General features: G+C 45.3%; 1 protein-coding gene across 1 annotated transcript; it reads right to left on the bottom strand.

Annotated features, from left to right (window-relative positions):
- Nucleotides 1-2,325: 2,325 nt before the first annotated feature.
- LOC129326955 (C-type lectin domain family 2 member D-like) lies at nt 2,326-16,801 on the bottom strand. The gene is made up of 6 exons (XM_054975287.1): nt 16,583-16,801; nt 12,219-12,401; nt 11,226-11,327; nt 9,660-9,835; nt 4,723-4,829; nt 2,326-4,191 (listed from the first exon to the last, which is right to left on the bottom strand). The coding sequence occupies exons 2-6, from the start codon at nt 12,307-12,309 to the stop codon at nt 4,014-4,016; spliced, it is 654 nt and encodes a 217-aa protein (XP_054831262.1). The 5' UTR covers nt 12,310-12,401; nt 16,583-16,801; the 3' UTR covers nt 2,326-4,013.
- Between the last annotated feature and the right edge of the window lie 3,355 nt (nt 16,802-20,156).

Raw genomic sequence — 20,156 nt, 5'->3', positions numbered from 1 at the left:
TAACTGCCTTTCCATGGAAGCAGTAGGTTGACCATGAAGTGAAAAAAACATTTTCAACAATTACACAGTCACTCTTCTCCACTGCTAACCCAAACCATGGCTCAGCACTCTAGATAAGTAAAGCAACTGAAAATGTTGGATTGCAGTTTGAATAATGAGCCCCATGTTTGTCATTGTGTAAAAAAGTTTCTCAAACAAGATTTGCGGTTTGCAAAACATTTCTTGTTTTTCCCCCCAATGCTTTACAACACACCGGCAGATAGTTAAACAAAACTGAGGTAGGATTGCAAACAAGCAATCTTCCACAAATAAAAATAAAATGCTAATGCTCTTTGGGGGACACCGGCAGTCATTTGTTCCTGTTTACATTCAAAGTTTGTAACAGTCAGTTACAATTGGGCCTGGGCTAAGGATAAGTAACTGCCCAGGGACCTACCAGGAGCCTAGAACAAGGTATAAGTACAGGTTCTAATTGTAGCCTGCCCAATTTTGCTAGGAGGACACAGCTCAGCAGCGTTCCTTCGTCTGCACGTTGTTGTTTTTAAAAATGCATGCACGAAGAAGCAGAGGAACATTTTGGCAATTCGAGGTGGTAAATTTGCTCCTCAAAATAGTCCTCCAGTGTGGATATGCACATCAACTGATGTCCAGTACCCACCGGAGGAATAGGGAGAGCTACAAAGTTATAGCCAGGGAGCTGAGGCTGGCTACAGGCGGACTCCAGATCAGCGTCGTACTAAATTTTTAAAAATTAAGTCCGATTTCATGAACTCCCTAGAAGCATGGCAGGGAATCCCACGGCACAGTGGCCAGATTACACGCCGTAAGTTGATGGTTCGACTTTGGGAAGTGGCAGGCCATCCGAGATGGGAGGACCGGCATCATGAAGGTATGTATGGAGTCCAAAATATATTTTAAAAATATTTTAAAACCTTTGCATTTCAGTCTGTGGTGTCTGTAAAGTCCTCTGCCCTGTGGTGAACCTTCGTTTGGATGGGGGCACACTTGCCAATGACCTACCATCCCTATCTTCCTCAAGAATCCCTCTGGAAATCCTGCATTTTGCTCCAGATTGCAAATTGAAGACAAAGGAGGATTTAATAGCTAAAGGTTATAGATGCCAATGGTTTTCCTATGTTCAACTTTTAGAAAGATTCAAATTAGATAAAAAAACTATGGGGCTTTGAACATGATTAGACTGAGTTTGAAAAAGAGCTTTGTTTAAATCGTGAACGTATTTCTAAAATGTATAAGCTGTTACTGAAATTTGAAACGGAAGAAGAATCTGAAAGATTGTATGGTAAAATGGGCTTAAAAATTTGGGTATAATATAATGATGGATCGGTGGGAAAATATGTGGATAAAGAGGCTTAAATTTACTCTGAGTGTTAGACTTAAAGAAAATTTTTATAAAATGATGTATCGGTGGTATATGTCACCTGACAAATTAGCTAAAATGAATAAAGGTATGTCAAATAAATGATAGGCCCTATGCATGAAAGAGGCCATACCTTGGACTTAACATTTTGCGGTGAGCCTTTGAGGGCGAGTCTTGTTTCAAGAGACTGGAGATTTGGCCTGAACTGAGGTCAGACAATCATCTGCTGAAGGCAAAAGTGACTATGGCCCCAACACCCCACAAAAATGGTGGGCCTGTTAAAATGATTTGCCCACAAAAGCTCATGGACCCTTCTAGATTCCAAAATGTTCTGAGGGATTTAGGGTTCCAGGATCATGCTCTATTGAGGGTCCAGTACGAGCCTGGGATGTGAAGCTTGTTGAAGTTATCGACAATATTGCTCCACACTGACTCTCCCACCCTTGGGTGTAATAAATCCTCTGATTTGTATCCTATTTATTTATTTATTTATTTATTTATTTCAAATTTGTATTCTGCCCTCCCTGCAAGCGGGCTCAGGGCGGATACCAACATATTAAAAATACAATCAAAATACAATTAAAAATTCATATTCAATTAAAACAACATATTTAAAACAAGATGGTGGACAGCCTTCACAGGGAGGGTTTTATACACCCACCCCCCTTCCTGGCTGGCTGGCACTACCTTAGCCAGGTAAGAATTTTTCTTATTAACTAACTGGCCACATGTCAATAGGATCTTTCAGATAAACAAGTGCTTAGATATTACAAGATAGTGAGGGTTCTGAGTTTCGGGGGTTGTACCAGTAAACCGACAGTCATGCATCTGACGAAGAGAACTGTAGTTCTCAAACATGCTCCTATAAAGTTGGTTAGCTTTAAAGGTGCTACTGGACTCTTTTCTATTCAGTAAACAAACAGAAACTCTTTCTGAGAATTAATAACTTTTGTTGAAAAAAAGATTCAACTTGTTTTATTGGGCAAGAATTTTTCTGGTGCTGCTGATTGTTCCTATATTTCCTGCAATGCTGCATGTCAATAAAATCAAATCTGACATTCTCAAGAGTAACTGAAATATATTTAATTTAAAAAAATTATTTATACTTCACCTTTCTCACTGAGACTTAAGGTGGATTACTCAGTATAAATCAATTCAGTCATTGACTGGGACATTCATTGAACAATACAATAAAGTAAGGATAATAGAAATTTGAAGAATAGCAGGGGGAAATGCTGAAACGAAGTATAAGCAGCTTGATATGACAGTAGGAGCATACTTGCAATAGGCAGTACACAATAGAATATGACAGACAGTTCACAGTAGTATACTTATCCCTTTACCAACACCTCTCTCTGAACAGGCCCTTCTGAATTATTCAATCAAAGGGTTTATTACGGTCACAAGACCAGCCAACTAAAATAATTCAGTTTTGCACAGCTTGTGAAAGCCAGGAGAGTGGGAGCTTTCCTGACATTTAGAGTCCATACATCTCCACAACACTTTTGCCATGATGGGTAATCCATGATTTATGGAAATCCCTCAGCAATGGCACAAAAAGCTTTGTTCAGCCCTAGATACATCTATTAACTCATATTTCTTCTTCTAACTATCACTCATGGGTCAGTCAGACAGAAGGCGATTATTTCTCAAAAGCACTGACCTCTCTTGTTGACTCATTGGTTCTACACAGGGAGTGACCATTATTAGAAACAATTAAGCCACAACTCCATGGACCAACTGTCCTGAACCATATATTAGGAGGTCTCTCAGGTGGATCAAAGAGACCCAGCTGCTTGGTTGAAAGCAGTAAACACCTAAAGTGTTTGAGTACCGGGTCCGGTTCAAGGTTTTGGTGTTGACCTATAAAGCCCTATGCGGACTGGGCCCAGCATACCTTCGGGACCGACTCTCCCCATATGTTCCCCGGAGGTTGCTTCGATCAGCCACTAAGAACTTGCTGATGGTCCCTGGCCCCAGGGAGGTCCGCCTGGCCTCTACCAGAGCCAGGGCCTTTTCGGTCTTGGCTCCGACTTGGTGGAACTCTCTGAGGAAACTAGGGCCTGGTGGGATTTATTATCTTTCTGCCAGGCTTGCAAGACAGATGTTCCACCGGGCATTTGGTGGGGGCTAGGCTGTCCTCTCGCTGGCCATACCACTGAAGACCCTCCACCACCCATGCAGGACAATGCTGCATTTTAATATTTAATATTCTACACCCGCCAATTTTAATGGTTTTTTATATGATGTTTTAATTTTTTATAATGTTTTTACTGTTTTTAATTTGTTGTCAAACCGCCCTGAGCCTGTCTTACGGGCAGGGCGGTCTAAAAATGTAATTAAATAAATAAATAAATAAAGAGCCACCACTATCTTTGTGTTGTACAGTCAGAGGCACTTTGCTTTCTTTCTGTTCTCGAGATCTGGCCACTCCCAACAGCTGGTCCTCCCATGCTCTAGAACACTGGTTCTACATTTTCCCATCATGTGACTTCTTAAAAGAATGAGATTTTAATGCTCAGAATGCTATGAAATGCTTGGAAGTCAAGTATCTGGCCTAGTTTTGGTAGAAATAACATATATAATCATGAGCATATCATTAAATGTGATTTATAAAGTTTGTTGCCCTCTCCTCTTACATATGACTTTCATTCATATAGGCCTGCTTTACACCTGTCTCTTCCATAGGCTGCCTTCGGTGCACAGAAGCATCCGGCTTGCTGCAAATCCAGTTCTTCTTGGTCCTGCACCACGAAGACATGACCGCCACGTCATTCAGGTAGGCACAGTCCCCTCCTTCGACAATCTCAAACCTGTCACAGGATGGCAAAACATGTTCATTCTGGACACTCAACACAAAGGGCAGTTTGGTGTAGTGGTTAAGAGCAGCAGGACTCTAATCTGGAGAACTAGGTTTGATTCCCCACTCCTCTGCTTGAAGCCAGCTGGGTGACCTTGGGTCAGTCACAGCTCTTTCAGAACTCTCTCACTTCACAGGGTGATTGTTGTGAGGATAAAAATAACACACTTTGTAAACCACTCTGAGTGGTCATTAAGTTGTCCTGAAGGGCAGTGTATAAACCTAATGTTATTGCTGTTGTTTTTAAATTTAAATTTTCAGCAAATCTTAAATATTAACAAATGTTCATTATAGCTCCAGAGGGGGAAAAACACTAGTAAAAACTTTTTGCCAAGATCACCAGTCACCTCTTTGCCTCGAACGTTTCTTTCCCTACCCCTAAGTAGACGTTTGTTCATGTGAGTTTTGAGACATAAATTGAGTTCAATCATCTCCTGCCTCAATTCTCCAAAGCTAAAGAATAAAAAAAGGAAGATGAACTCACAGTGTGTTGTTGAAGACTTCCCCATTTGCCCATTCCCAAGACTTCCTTTGTTCTTTCCTTAGACCGATCCAGTGATAAATGGGACCCTTATAACGCAGCAAGAAAGCCTTTGGGGTGAACAAAAAGCTGAGATTAAAGACACTTGATAAGAAAAACAGTATAGAACGTATGCACTAGCACCAAAATCTTGATTTGGAATTCAGATTTGGAATTCTGACCCTTCAAATTAGGCATTTAGAAAATCTTGAATTTCCAAATATCCAAACTACATTTAACATCAGTACGAAAGGAACAGCCATTTTACACTTTTTAAAAAAACACAAAAGGGGCAAAACGCTTTTTCAAAGTTTCCTTCAGCCCTGTGTCACTTTCCCAGTGCCTACGCCAACCCCAAAATTTTGAGAAGATGTAACAAGTGCTTGCAGCAACAGCCGCTACTGCTAATGAAATAACTGCAATCTGGCCCTGAACCCTGAACAGTGCAAATGACCCCGGGGCGACACTGGGCATGGCCCGGTGGAACAGGTGACAGCTGGTGCTGGGGAATGGGCAAATAACCTGGGCAGCACTAGCAGGCAGACTGGAGCAGCAGACAGAGATGGGTGGGTGGGAACTACCCCAACAGTATCGGGCACAACACAATTGAGTGAGGGAGCACAGTCCTTGAGTAGCTGTTGGAAGAAGAGAAGGGACAGCAGATGGAGGCAGCAGACTGCAGCCTGGTGTGCCCTGTCCAGTGAACTGGAGGATGTCATTCTGTCTTACTCAAAGGGCTATTCAGGGACCCCCAGCAAAGTTCCTGCAGCCTTCCCCCTTGCGTCAGCTTCCTCTGTGATGCCCAGGTTTCATAATGCTGGCAGACTGTCCCCCCCATGACAATATTTGATTCTGCTACAGCAGAACACGATGAATAAAAATGAAAATCACGCACAGAGACAAAATCTGTTATCTGTGTCTAATCTAAATCTGCCTATCTATATCTAAAAAACTTATTTTTATGCAAGATATCCCCCTAAGAGAGCCTAAACTTAATATAACATTTTCCTAATAATTTACAATCTAGGCCGTTTCCAGACGGCTTACCTGCCTCCGGAACATCGCACTATGTTGCGGGGGAAACGCAAAATATCGCGTTTTCTCATGTGAGTTTTGCGTGACGTCATGCGACGTCGTGCAAAACTCGCGCGAGAAAACGCGATATTTTGCGTTTTCCCCACAACACAGTGCGACGTTCCGGAGGCAGGTAAGCCGTCTGGAAACGGCCCTAGTTAATCTATTTTATTGCTAATACTAAGGGCTCCATCCTGGATTGCTCCACTCACCTACCCCATAGCTAGCTGTGCTTGCAGCATACTGAATGAGCAATTTTGACCCCTGCCAAAAGAGCTGCAGCAATACCGGATGGAGTCATACTATTTATTTATTTATTTATTTATTCAATTTATATACCGCCCATCCCCAGGGGCTCTGGGCGGTGAACAGTTAAAATTGATAAAAACAAAACTAAAATCAATATACAAATAATAAAACAAATTAACAAGGTGCAGTGGTGGGGAGAACCAAAGGTGGGAGGCCGACATGGCACCGCCCCCTTCAATCACCAAACGCCTGGCGGAACAGCTCTGTCTTACAGGCCCGGCGGAACGATAATATGTCCCGCTGGGCCCGGGTTTCCATTGACAGAGCGTTCCACCAGGCTGGGGCCAGGACTGAAAAAGCCCTGGCCCTGGTTGAAGCGAGGCGGGCTTCCTTAGGGCCGGGGACCACAAGTAAATATTTATTCACTGATCGGAGCGATCTCCGGGGAACGTACAGGGAGAGGCGGTCCCGAAGATATGCCGGTCCCAACCCACTCAGGGCTTTAAAAGTAAGAACCAACACTTTGAACCTGATTCGGAATTCAACCAGAAGCCAGTGCAGCTGGCGCAGGACAGGTGTGATGTGTGACTGGTAAGGTATACCAGTCAGGAACCATGCCGTAGCATTCTGGACCAGTTGTAGTTTCCAGATCAGGCCCAGGGGTAGCCCAGCGTAGAGTGAGTTACAGTAATCTAGCCTGGAGGTGACCGTTGCATGGATCACTGTAGCCAGGTCCTGGGGCGTCAGGTAGGGGGCAAGTTGCCTGATCTGACGAAGATGGAAAAATGCAGACTTGGCAACCGCCGTGACCTGGGCCTCCATCGATAGGGAGGCATCCAGGAGCACACCCAGACTCTTTACCACTGGCAAAGTTGCCAGTGGTGTCCCATCCAGGGCAGGGAGCTGGATCCCAACATCTGGCAGCCCCCGTCCCAGCTGCAGGACCTCCGTCTTCACTGGGTTCAATTTCAGCCTGCTCTGTTTCAACCATGCCGTCACAGCCTCCAAAGCTCTGGCCAGATTGTCTGGGGCCGTGTCTGGCCGGCCGTCCATCAACAGAAAAAGTTGGGTGTCATCCGCGTATTGATGACAACCCAGCCCAAACCTCCGCACCAACTGGGCGAGGGGGCGCATATAGATGTTAAATAACATTGGGGAGAGTATCGCCCCTTGGGGAACCCTGCACACCAAAGGGTGACGGGCCGATAGATCTCCCCCGAGCGCCACCCTCTGTCCCCGACCCTGGAGAAAGGAGACCAGCCACTGTAAGACTGTCCCCCTAATCCCCACGTCGGCAAGGCGGCTGGCCAACAAATCATAGTCAACCGTGTCAAACGCTGCTGTGAGATCAAGTAACACAAGCAGCGCTGACCCGCCTCGATCCAGATGCCTGCGAAGGTCGTCTGTGAGGGCAACCAAGGCTGTCTCCGTCCCATGGCCAGGACGGAAGCCAGACTGGAATGGGTCCAGGACTAGAGCATCATTCAGGAATTCCTGCAGTTGTACCGCCACCCGCCCGCTCAATCACCTTGCCCAGGAACGGGAGGTTCGACACTGGGCGGTAACTGGACGGGTCGGTGGGGTCCAAAGATGGTTTTTTCAGGAGGGGCCGCACTACCGCCTCCTTTAACACTCCTGGAAAAACCCCAGAGCTCAGGGAGATGTTAACAATGGCCTCCAGATGGTCCCGTAGCCCCTCCGAGCTGGCCTTCACCAGCCAGGATGGGCAGGGGTCCAGAGGACAGGTGGTTGGCCTCATCCCCTGCAGGATCCTGTCCACATCGTCCTGAGAGAGCAGGCTGAAATGGTCTAATACGGACCCAGAAGACGGCCAAGGGGTCTCCAGTTCCCTTACTGTATCAACAGTGGGTGGCAGGCCACGGCGAAGGGACAAGATTTTACCCGCAAAATAGCTCGCAAAAGCCTCGCAGCCAATAGTTGAATTAAGAATTTGGTGGTCTCCCTGAGAGAGGGAGACCAAGGACCGAACTGTTTGAAATAATTGAGCCGGGCGTGAGCTAGCGGATGCAATGGAAGCAGCAAAGAAATCCCTCTTTGCTGCTTTCACTGCCACCTCATAGGCTTTCATAAACGTCCTATAAGATGTTCTTGCCTCTTCGTCGCGCCCCCGCCTCCACACTCGCTCTAGTCGTCTCAGAGACCGCTTCATCTGGCGAAGCTCCTCGGTAAACCAAGGAGCTACCCGTTTGCGGGCTCGGAGAGGACGGCAGGGGGCAATAGCGTCGATGGCTTCGGAAAGACGGCCATGCCAATCATCCACCAGCTCATCTAACGTACTGCCAGGGGGCATCGGATCCCGCAGAGCCGCCTGGAAACCAATTGGATCCATAAGCCTCCGCGGGCGAGCGTAAATCCGCTCACCGCCCACCCGGGAAAGGAGCGGCATGCTCAGACGAGCCTTCAGAACAAAGTGATCTGACCATGGCACTGCATCATAGGCATCCAAGACCACCATCATCCCTGCCCCAAAAATCAAATCCAGCGTGTGACCTGCTTGATGTGTGGGAGCCGAAACAAACTGGGAGAGTCCTAGGGCCGCCATGGAGGACACCAGGTCAATGGCCTGCATGGAGGCATCGTCGTCAGCATGGACGTTGAAATCCCCGAGAACCAAAAGTTTCGGGAATTCCAAGGCCCAGCTGGCCACCGCCTCCAAGAGACCAGACAGGGAAGATGCAGGTGCAGTAGGCGGTCGGTACACCACGCATATTGCCAACCTCTCCTCGGCGTCCAACACTAGGCCCACACAATCAATGCCAGTAATTTTTGGGGTGGGGAGTGGTCTGAAGGAGAAAGACTCCCGAATGAGCAACAGTTTTGCAAACTGTAACGAAAGTTTGATTTATAATAAACATTATAGTCTGCCAATGGGGAAACAAAGCAGCCCATATTGTTCTCCTCTCTTCCATTTTATACTCACAACAACTTTGTGAGGTAGGTCTGGCTGAGAGGGTAGGACTGGCCCTGTTCCTGTGGTAACTCTAGGTGCCATAGCCATCACATGTTTTGTGTCGAGCTGTAACAAGCTCTGTGGAAAATTTTAATTCACATTTTTAAAGTTCTGTTTAGAAATCTTCCCCAGAGAACCAAAGTTCTAGAATTTTTAAACGTTGAACATGAATTTAAAGATTTGATACATAAGTTTCAACTTGCAGATCCCAAGTGCACTTTTTCTTTTTTTTAAAAAAAAATTTGTATGTGGTTGAGAGAATTATCTCTTTTTTTGTTACCCAGGATTGTTCTAATTAGCAGGGACAGCAGTTTCTACTCTTAGAAACCAAATATTTCCAAGTAATGCCCACATTCACGCTAGTAAAACATTAAGTACATTAAAGGGAAATTAATTATGTTTGCTGCACTTTCTGGTGCGTTCAACTATTTCACTAAGGGCTGACATAAACTGGGTGGTATCTATAGTATTGTTTAAATTCAGACATTTCAAATTTGGAAAACCTCCAGACCTTCAAAAACAGGAAGTCCTTCTCTCATACCACCCACCCACTAGCTAGTACTGTAGTAAAGACAAATGAAAAGCACTGTGCATGTCTTTCCCTCACCATTTCATGCTTGGTTTCGATGGCTGACAGAGAGGCCCCTAGTGCAGAGCAGTTTCTCAGGCTAGAAAGCCAGTCTGCTTCATCGTCAGAAAAGTAGTAACAATTTCCCAAGTATCCAATCCATCCATCGGGACACAAGGCATAAGTGACAATCTCCTCACAAGATGAACCTTTGACTGCACAAATTGAAGACATGAAACAACTTTTTATACACACGCAAGATAAAAACCATCTTTGTGCCTCCTTGAACTCAAGAACTTTTTGGAAAGGGAATGAGAAATGTACAGCCCACGGTTAAGGTATATCCTAGGACTGCAAAGATACTGGTTATTAAAGGAACATCTTGTTTCGGGACAGCAGTGGCCTCAGTGGCTTACTTCACTCTACCAGCAAGGAAGGGTGTGCTAAAGCATAGATTTTTATGTTAATATTGAACACACACAGACACACAACCTTCTGCTGCTGTGTCCACAGAATGAGGTGACTGATACAATTGTAAGGTTCACTCTTTGTGAAGCATAACTTGATGTGGAAGCATAATGACTATTCTGTTTCCTTGCTCACACATTTTGTATTGTATTATTGGAGTAGGGGGTGCATTCAGATAGACAGGAAGAAATGGGGTGGATATCTGCAGCTTCTGCTTAATTACTAGAAAATGTATACAAGCAGAACATGCAACTGGAAAAGATGGTGGTGGTGTCAGATGCAAAATTGCACTTGCAGTCACCAAGTTACCTGTCCCAAGGCTGATCAGACCCTAGGGACGGCTCAGGGCCCGTGGGTTCCCTGACCCAACAGTGAACAGACAGAGAGTCCCAGGCAAGGATTCTTTAAACGAAACAAGGCTATATTGAAAACATTGATGCATCCCACGCTAACCTCATTCACACTTCACACTCACTCCATAGTTAGGTTGGCCAGACCTGATGCTGCTGCTGTGATGGCTGCTTTGAGCAGAAAAGCTCCATTGAGGATGGAAAGTAGAACTCTGCCTCTGCATGGCTGGATCTTCTCCTTTGTAGTGCTGGTGGTGACAGCACAATGCCTTTAGCCTCCTTTGCCTGTCTTCACCTCTTTTAGTCCTCCTCCCTTACTCTGATGGCTTCCATGGTCTTGGCAGATTCTGGTTTGCTTCCCTTATCTCACCAGCTGGGGAGCAGTGATGGAAGAGGCTGGATAGATGGAAAGGTTCAAGCCTGTATCACACGTGTCCAGATGGCATGATAGGACAGTCCGTTTCAGTGCTGGAGAGGGGGGTGGGATCCTTGATCTTCAGCCTAGATGTTACTTCTGCTGTACATACACACACACACACATTTCCCGCATGCATTTCTCTATCTCTAAACAGGCCTAGGAAATTTCAGACTACTGTTGTTGAATACATAGACAGTTTCTGGGACAGTTGCAATTTGCAAAATTAGCTGATTTCTTGGTCTTGCAGACCTGGAAGCACATTTAATAAAACATTTCATAGAGCATAATCTATTAGCATTCAGTGTTAGAAATGAGATTTTTAGTCCATGTCTCACAAAGGGAACATGAAATAAAGAAAATGAAACTTACCTCCCAGAGCAGTTGCCAAGCCAATTACAACCACCAGGAGGATCAAGATAACAGCCAGTCCTGTCTTCTCATACCCCTGTTTCCTGGCGAAAGCTTGATAATCTAGAAATAAAACATTAATATTCTTGGGGTTGCCCAAAGGAAGGGATCCGCATGGGGAGGGCCATTCTGTATCAGTAAGAAGATGTTTGATCTCTAAATACCTGCCAGAGATACCCAGATGTGAAGTATGCAATGCCTAAAAAACTTAATTCAATTGGGATTACCCAACAGTCTTCTTTAATTTATCTAAATATGTAGTTAGTATTTGTGTTATGTGTTATACGGCTCTTTTGCAATTTATGACAACTCTGAGCAGAGTAATAATACATAACCTATATCTGTGAAAGTCAATTGTTACTTTTCTTTGCCCTGCTCAGTAATAACTGTAGCAACAGATGTTGGTCTCCTGATATGCCTATTATCTAAACCACTTATTGGTGAGGTGTGTCAAGATACTTTTTTATTTTTGTGCTAGTCGTCTAGACTTCTCTTATGAAGAACCAGTGTGGTCTAGCGGTTACAGTGTCATACTAGGATCTGGGAGACTCAAATTTGAATCCCCGGTCTGCCATGGAGGCTTGCTGATTACCTTGGGTTGGTCATTCTCTCAGCCTTCCTCACAGGGTTGTTGTGAGGATAAAAAAAGAGGAGAGAACATACCACTTTAGGTGCCCACTGGGGACATAAAGGGATATAAATATGGAAAAAACCATATAAACAAATATTAAAACAACAAAAAGGGGCACTGTATGTGGTGCAACAAAGACGATCACAGATTCCCTAGCAATTCTGTGGCCATCAGTTACATACATTCCTCCCGACTGGATTCTCTGATTCTCATATAAAACTGTCTGCCTAATTGGGACTAGTCCAAGACAGCTTATGCCAGAATATAAACCTGTTCCTCCTTCATCAATGCTTGGGCATTCATCGTTTCCCTAAACACATTACCTTTCTTTGCTTTATTAAAGCTTAAAGATTCGATGAATTCCTCTTTGCTGGTTCCTGGATGTTTTGTTTCTTGACCCATCTTTCTTCTCATTGATAGACAGGAAGAGATGCTGTAGGGTGCACTGACCGCTCATCAGCCTTTCATCACTAGTTATGGTTTACCACATCTTAACAGATGCCATCCTGAAAAATGATAAAGTAACACATGGAGGTTAGAAAACTGGCCACGTGAGTGGTTTCGCCAAGGGCCAAATTAGATGTTACAGTATCCACTGATTGAACCCATGGACACCACCCCCATTTTAAAGACTGGGGTGATTTTAAAATGCCCTGAGCACCCAATCCTGATCAGGTCCATAGCATGGTGGGCTGAGGTGCTCTTGTTCAAACTTCATGCCTTTTCAGAAGAAAATCAGCCTGTGTTTTAGAGATTACAGTAAAGCCTTCAACTGTGTGGATCATGAAAAATTATGGACAGTTTTAAAAGAAATGTGTGTGCCACAACATCTGATTGTTTTGATGCCAACCTTTACTCATGACAAAGGGCTACTGTTAGGACGGAATATTGGGAAACAGAATGGTTTCTAATTGGCAAAGGTGTCAGACAAGAATGTACCTTCTTATCTGTTCAACCTATATGCAAAACATATCATAAAGAGTCAGAAAGCTAGAGAGGTCAAGGCTCTATCCATCCTTCCTTTCTACTATCTTGATGCTATCCTTTGAAGTGCAGAATGTATTCTCAGGGATGCCCTCCTCCTTCTACCACTTCTTCCTTTTATTGTCCTTCTCCTCCTTGACACCATAGGTACAAAACATGCCATCCTTCCATCCAGCAGCATCTTTAGACTAAATAGCAAGAAACCAACTGGGCAATAGATACAAGGAAATAAGTGTCTATAAACATCCTCAATGTTTATCCTCAATGCTTTCCTCGTGGTAATAAGGATTGCAACCTGGGCCGACCTTTTTGGACCTCACGGCACATGAGGAAAGCATTGGGATTATGGATTAACAGTGTCCTGGCCAGGATTTTTTTTCAGTGGGAACGCAGTGGAATGGAGTAAAGTGTATCCTTCCTCTTCCATGTGGATCCCTGTTCCTGGGCATCCATGAACCCACAATGAATCAGGATTGTGGTGTGGAGAGAAGGGGCTTATGCCTTCTTCTCCCTGCACTATTTTCTTGACTTGAAATGGCTCTGAGGAGCCAATACCTGCCAAGCGTTTCAGAATACCCAAATTACTCATTACTCACTTAAAAAGTGGTGCAGGGGGGTAAGAAGACTTTAAGCCTCATGGGTCATGATCCCATGGTCCTATCATGCTTTAATTTTGTAAGGTGGTGCCATGACCCTGATCTGTCTGACTGATCCTGTTTTGCGAAATGAGATCAATAGGACGTGGCTCCTATCGATCTTTCATGGAGGATTTTTCTAGCCCTCACAAGGTGACCAAAAGCAAATACAGATGGAACTTTTAGAACTCTGAAAGCTCCATCTCTGTTTGCTTTTGGTCACTGTGTGGAAAAAGTAATTTCAGCGGGGCACAGGATGAACAAACTGCATTTGGTGGAATATCTTTCTCTGACCTATGGTTAAAGTTTGTAGGTGCTACCCTGTATATGGGCAGAATCAACAACTGCCTATACGTGTACAACTGATCTCCAGATGACAGAGATCAGTTCCCCTGGAGAAAACATCTTCTTTGAAGGGTGGACTGTTTGGCATTATACACTGCTGGGGCCCATCCCCACTGAAAAAACTGGCCTGTGCAGACTCCATGAATCTCTGTTAATTTTCTGACCCAGATTTGGCAACCCCATCAAGAGGGCATTTTTACACAGGCAATAGTGCGGTATTGTAACAAAATGGTTCAGAAAGATGCTTTGGTAAAGGGACAGGAACTGTGGACTATACTACTGTGTACTGTCTGTTGCTGTGAGTATGCTTCTACTGTGTAATTTCGGCATGATTTAAAGTGTCGTGTTTAAATGCTTATGCTTTGTTTCTGCTGTGTTTCAGAATCCTTCTTGTTTTCAAATTTCTGCAACTTGTGGTTTTGTCCTATCTTGTTGATCCTACTGATTTACACTGCTTAATCTGCCTCGAGTCTCAGTGATAAAAGGCAGATAATAAATAATGTAAATAAAAATGTAAACGTTACATTATTTATTGTCTGCCTAACTAAATAAAAGTGTGGTAGTTTTGTCATTCTTCAGCCCCCAGCTACATGAAAAGAGAAAAATGCAGATATACCAAAAGTCAGGTATCCATCAATCATTGATTTAAAAAAGAAGAACTTCAGGATCAAGGCCAGCTAGTCATGAAAATATCCCACGGGGTTAACATAACTTGCTCCAGTCCAAATAACCGGTGTCATCTGAGTCTGACTATAAGAGAAATCCACCCCCCACCACCTTAGAAGCAAAGTCAGAACATTTCTCAGAAAGGCAGAAATGCTTTCACTTTCACCAAAACTTCCCTCCTCCCCCACTCTTCAGACAGATGAATATATTAGTCTGTAGCAGCAAAACAAAACAGGAATCCAGTGGCAAGAGACAGGCTAACAAAATTTATACCAGCATAGGAGGGTGACAGCTGGCATGTTAAGCAATTCGAACTCAGCGATTCTGAGTTGGATTTTCCAAAATTGCTGAATTAGACTTCATTAACAGGTTCCAGACTGTTTATCTCAAAGCACATAACATAAGTACACACACACACAACATATAAACAGAAAATGCAAAAGTGGTAAATGGTCACTTCAAACCCACTTAGTAGGCTTGCATCGTTTACTGAAAAGTTCTGGTCTGGTTCTCACCCAGCCCCAGGTGCCACCCCCTTCTCACACCAAAGACACCAGAGACACACCAGTTCACCAAGACACCCTGTACTAATAATAACAACAAGAGAAAAACATCAAAAATACAAAAAAGGGGTAAACACCATTCAAATATAAGTTCCCTGGCACCCTCACTGCAGAATTGTGCCTATGTTCTGATGGAACACCTTCACTGCATCCATACGATCCCAAACAAACCTAGATCAAGATGGGTTAGTCTGTTTGTAGCAGTAGAAAAGAGCAAGATTCCAGTAGCACCTATAAGACTCACAAAATTTGGGGAGATCAGGGGGCGGGGTAGGGTTGCCAGGCCCCCTAGATCTCCCAGCGGGAGACTGAGGCCTGGCTCTTACCTTGGAGGAGCTTGTGTGCACACGCGCAAAGCGCGCGCACATGCTCCTGCAAGCGTGATGACGTCATTTCTGGGAGTGACGTCATCACGCAGCCCCCGTTTGGGCGCTGATCGGGCCCGTTGTGGGCCCCTGCAGAGTGCAGGAACGTTCCCATGCCCCACAGGGGCCCACAACGGGCCCAATCCTTGCCAAAACGGGCCCAATCTGCGCCCATTTTGGCACGGATCAGGTCCGTTTTGACACGGATTGGGCCCGTTTTGGACCCCTGTGGAGTGTGGGAGCATTCCTGCACTCCGCAGGGGCCCACAACAGGCCCAATTTGTGCCAAAATGGACCCAATCCGTGCCAAAATGGCTGCAGATTGGGCCAGTTTTGGCGCGGATTGGGCCCGTTGTAGGCCGCTGCAGAGCGCAGGAATGCTCCTGCGCTCCACAGGGGCCCCGATCCAGGCCAAAACAGGCCTGATCCTGGGGCCGCTGTGCACGGGGGCGCGCAGCTCTGCAGGGAGGCGCGCATGGAAGGTGCGCGCCCCCCGCTGGCCAGGTAAGTGGGGGCGGTGGTGGGAAGGTGGGGGTGGGGATCCCCCGCCCCCACCGGGGGTCTGGCAGCTGTAGGGCAGGGCCACCGGCCATGTGACCATTTTCAAGAGGTGCCGGAACTCCATTCCACTGCGTTCCCACTGAAAAAAAATCCTGGCCAGGACACTGTTAATCCATAATCCCAAGTGACCATGGAATGGTTACCCAGGGGTAAATTGGAGGCATTGTGTTTGCTCAGAGGCACCCTTCTTTACCATCGTTTTCCATGTGCCAAAGTTGCATCCTATGGAGCAGGGCATGTTCTAAAACACAGCATTAGTCCAAAGTTTTTAAACAATTTGAAAGAGCCTAGTTAAAACATATCCCCCTTCCAAGAGAATAAAGCATTATGTCATGATGCCAGTGTGGTAGGATGTGGGAGACCAAGATTTGAATCCCCTCTCTGCCATGGAAGATCACTGGACGACCTTGTGCCAGTTACACTCTCTCAGCCTTACCTACCTCACAGGGTTGTTGTGAAGCTAAAATGGAGTAAAGGAGAACAATATAAACGGTTTGGGGTCTGGATTGGAGAGAAAGGCAGGATATAAATGAAACAAATAAACACAGATGTTAAAGGTTGTACTTACTCCTGAAGAAGTGGCTGCTCTCTGTGTTGCTGCTCCACATAAGAAAGTGAAAGAGAGCCTTTCTCTCTTAAGTAGAAAAGAAAATAGTAGGTGAAAGAGAAACTAGATATCTCATAATTCAGCTATTTCATGATCCTAATTCTTGGAAATTATTTGCAAGATGATTTATCTGCAAACGAGAGATTTACTGAGAAAGAGGAGTTGCAATCAGTAGTGAAATCTAAACAGAGCAGGATTTCCTGCCTCAAACTCTGGGAGGGGTTATCCTTCAAGGGGCGGGGCTGGGAGTTCTCATGGAATTACCCCTGATCTTCAGACTAGAGAGAGCTTCAGACTTCCAAGTTCTACCCCGAAATCTCCAAGAATTTTGCAACCTAGAATTGGCAGCCCTTCACCGGCTGCAAATCTCTGGGAAAGTGGCAATCATAGGGAACCGAGATTGCTTCTTGATGCCCGTGCACTATTTTTCTACTTTAACTATTTTTAAATGCCCGTGCACTATTTTTAACTACTTTCCTGCTGTGCAGTGATTCCCTTGCAGCCTCACCTGCCTCTATAGTGGTCAACTCCAGGTTGGGAAATTCTGGGAGACTTGGGAAGGGCAGAGATTTGGGAAGGAAGAATGCTCAGCAGGGATGCGATGCCACAGAGTCTGCCCTCTGATATTGCCATCTTTTTCAGAGAAATTGATCGCTGTAGTCTGGAGAGCATTTGTACTTCTGGGAGTTGTCCAGACCCCACCTAGAGGTTGGCAAAAGTGTTTGGAGATGCTGTTGAAAAGTGGTGTAAAAGCAGAATAAAAGTCTGTGAAGTTTCATGTCCCTTAACAGCAGGTATAATTTCTTTTGGCTATCTTTGTGAAGGAGCTTGTTAAACAGTGGTGTGGCCAGAACATTAAGGGCTGAATTGTACAAAATGCAGAAAATCCGTGGTAGAATCTAAAACATTTTACAAGGGTTCTTTGGAGTAAAGGGAAACACTTATGCCACCAACCTGTCTTCAACTGCAACTTTTATTCTTCTTTTCAGAGGAATGAGCTAGCATGATTGATCACAGTGGCCCAGTAATTATCTAGTACCTACCCTATGGCTAGGGTTCCCAGGTGCCCGCCGGTGGCAGGCAAGATCCTGGGGATTTGCCCCCTCATCCGCTGATCACCCAGTGATTCACAGGAGGGGGCAAGCTCCTGGAGCTGGCCCGCCACTGGCAAGCACCTCAGGAGCACACGCCATGTGCACACTCCCACTCAGCGTGGCGACGTCACTTCCATACATGAAAAGCTTCCCTGTGCTTTGTTTGGGGTCGAATTGGGCCCCAAACAGGCCAAATCGGCTCCCATGCCGAGCTCGGGAGCGCTTCCACGGCCAGCCTGGCATCACTTATAGAAGTGGCGTCACCACGCAACTGGCGTGGTGACATCACTTATGGAAGCAATGTCATCACGTCGGTGCGCGCACACAAGGAATTTAAATTTAAAAAAAAGAACAAGGCAAGTGCCAGGTCCTAACCCTCCTGGTGGGAGGATAGAGGGACCTGGCAACCCTACCTATGGCTCCCAAGTGTAGATCACCTGGTCATTGGAGTTCTGGACCTTCTTCCAGGTAAATATAGCCGCAGGGAGGAGACACCCTGCTCTCATCTTCCTCCCTCAACCACACTTAAGCAACTGACCGGGCTCCTGTAGCTTCCTCTGCCCTCCTCCTCTTTTCCTGACATGGTCTGTACTGGCTGACCAGGTCTCCAGGGCTGAACCCTACCCCACCGACATCTGTTCGCTGTGGGAAGGCCCTGCTGAGCCTTCTTGGGGTTCCACATCACACATGCATTTCAAGCAGTGATGTGGGTCAGAAATCTTTTCAAGGAAAACTTTCTGGGGCTAAATTTTTCTGTGGAAAATCTTCTACCCCATAAATATAGCCTGTTTATCTATAGTTGTCATGGCTATTGTGTGACAAAACCACCACGTCAGATAGGCTAAATGTGGGATATGAAGCATACACACCCCAGTGCTTGTATATGGTCCAGCAGGGCTTTTTTTCAGCTGGAGTGCGGTGGAACGGAGTTCCGGAACCTCTTGAAAATGGTCACATGGCTGGTGGCCCCGCCCCCTGATCGCCAGACCAGGTCATTTGTTTGGGGGTGGTACACAGAAGAATCCAGTTGGCAAATGCCCACCATCTGGCACAGCTCCCACATTAAGATCCTGATTGCAGGAAGTTTTGGGTAAGTAGCTGTGTTGGTCTGCAGTAGAACAGCAGGGTATGAGTCTGCTACTGGATTCAAATCCTGATGATTGCAGGGAGAGCGTCAGGGGCTTAAACTCATAACAGGATCTAGTTCTCATTCTATTGCTTCTGTTTTCAGATTATTGCAATGCATCTTGTTGCATCTTTCAGTATCTAGTTAGCTAGTGTTAGCACATAGTATGATAGCATGTATCATACGCCTGGTTTCTAATTCAGTTTTTATAAGATCCAAACTAGATGTGATGGTATTTCCAGTTCTACCACAGGGGCGCCTCTGCCACTTTAGGGATGGAATTCCTAAAATATCAAGGGAGGCTGAGCCTGATTGGGACCATGGGGTGTGTGGGGGGGGGCACCTGTTTCCCCTACCCAAACTATTTTCAGAAGTCCAAAGGCCGTGATTGGTCCTAAGCAGGGCTTTTTTTTCCTGGGAAAAGAGGTGGTTGCCAGCACAGGGGGCAACTCTGGGCAGGAGGTGGTGCCCCTGGTACCACATGTGCGCACGCAAAGTGTACACAAGCTCCCGGGGCCAATGACATCACTTTGGGTCAGCTGGAAGAAGGGGGGGGGTTAAAAGTTTAAATCTCCCTCGGCGCAAATGGTCACATGGCTGGTGGCCATGCCCCCTGATCTCCAGACAGAAGGGAGTTTAGATTGCCCTCCGAGCCGCTCTAGTGGTGCAGAGGGCAATCTAAACTCCCCTCTCTCTGGAGATCAGGGGGTGGGGCCACCAGCCATGTGAACATTTTCAAATAAATCTAAGATTTATTTGAAGTCAGATCTACTATGAAATGCATTGAATTTTCAAGAAGTACACATTCAAAATATATTTCTCACATAGACCTTCTTTGTGAGAGTTTCTTTGTCAAAACCCTAATCACCTATCTGTGTGGAATATTTTATACTGATTGGCATTTGCTATCTACTAAAAAATCTAAAATCTTCCACACATGACAACAATATAAAAATATGATTGGTTTTAGATTTGGCAGATTCTTCAGATTTTCAATTATGTGACATTCTACAAAGCCAATAGTGATACTATGGCGCAGGTGCAAGAAAAGCTTCATAAATCTCTAGATGACAAAAAGGTTAAGTCAGGTTATAATTGGTCCATTCCAGTAATTAAAGAATAATTTATCTATCACTGTCTTAATTGGTTGTCAAAGATAAAAGGAACAACCTGTTGAAAATCTACATTAAAGTTCATATACCATTCATTAGAATACATGTGTATGCAATGTAATCTATGTTCCCAATCCTGTTACAATAAGAGGACTCTTTGCTTGAAACCTCCCAACATTTTGTGACTGGATCCAGCTTTCATG

The sequence above is a fragment of the Eublepharis macularius genome, chromosome 4, assembly GCF_028583425.1.
Source record: "Eublepharis macularius isolate TG4126 chromosome 4, MPM_Emac_v1.0, whole genome shotgun sequence".
Classification (NCBI taxonomy): domain Eukaryota; kingdom Metazoa; phylum Chordata; class Lepidosauria; order Squamata; family Eublepharidae; genus Eublepharis; species Eublepharis macularius.
The sequence above is the reverse complement of the archived record's forward strand: the minus strand, read 5'-3'. Positions and strand labels throughout refer to the sequence as shown.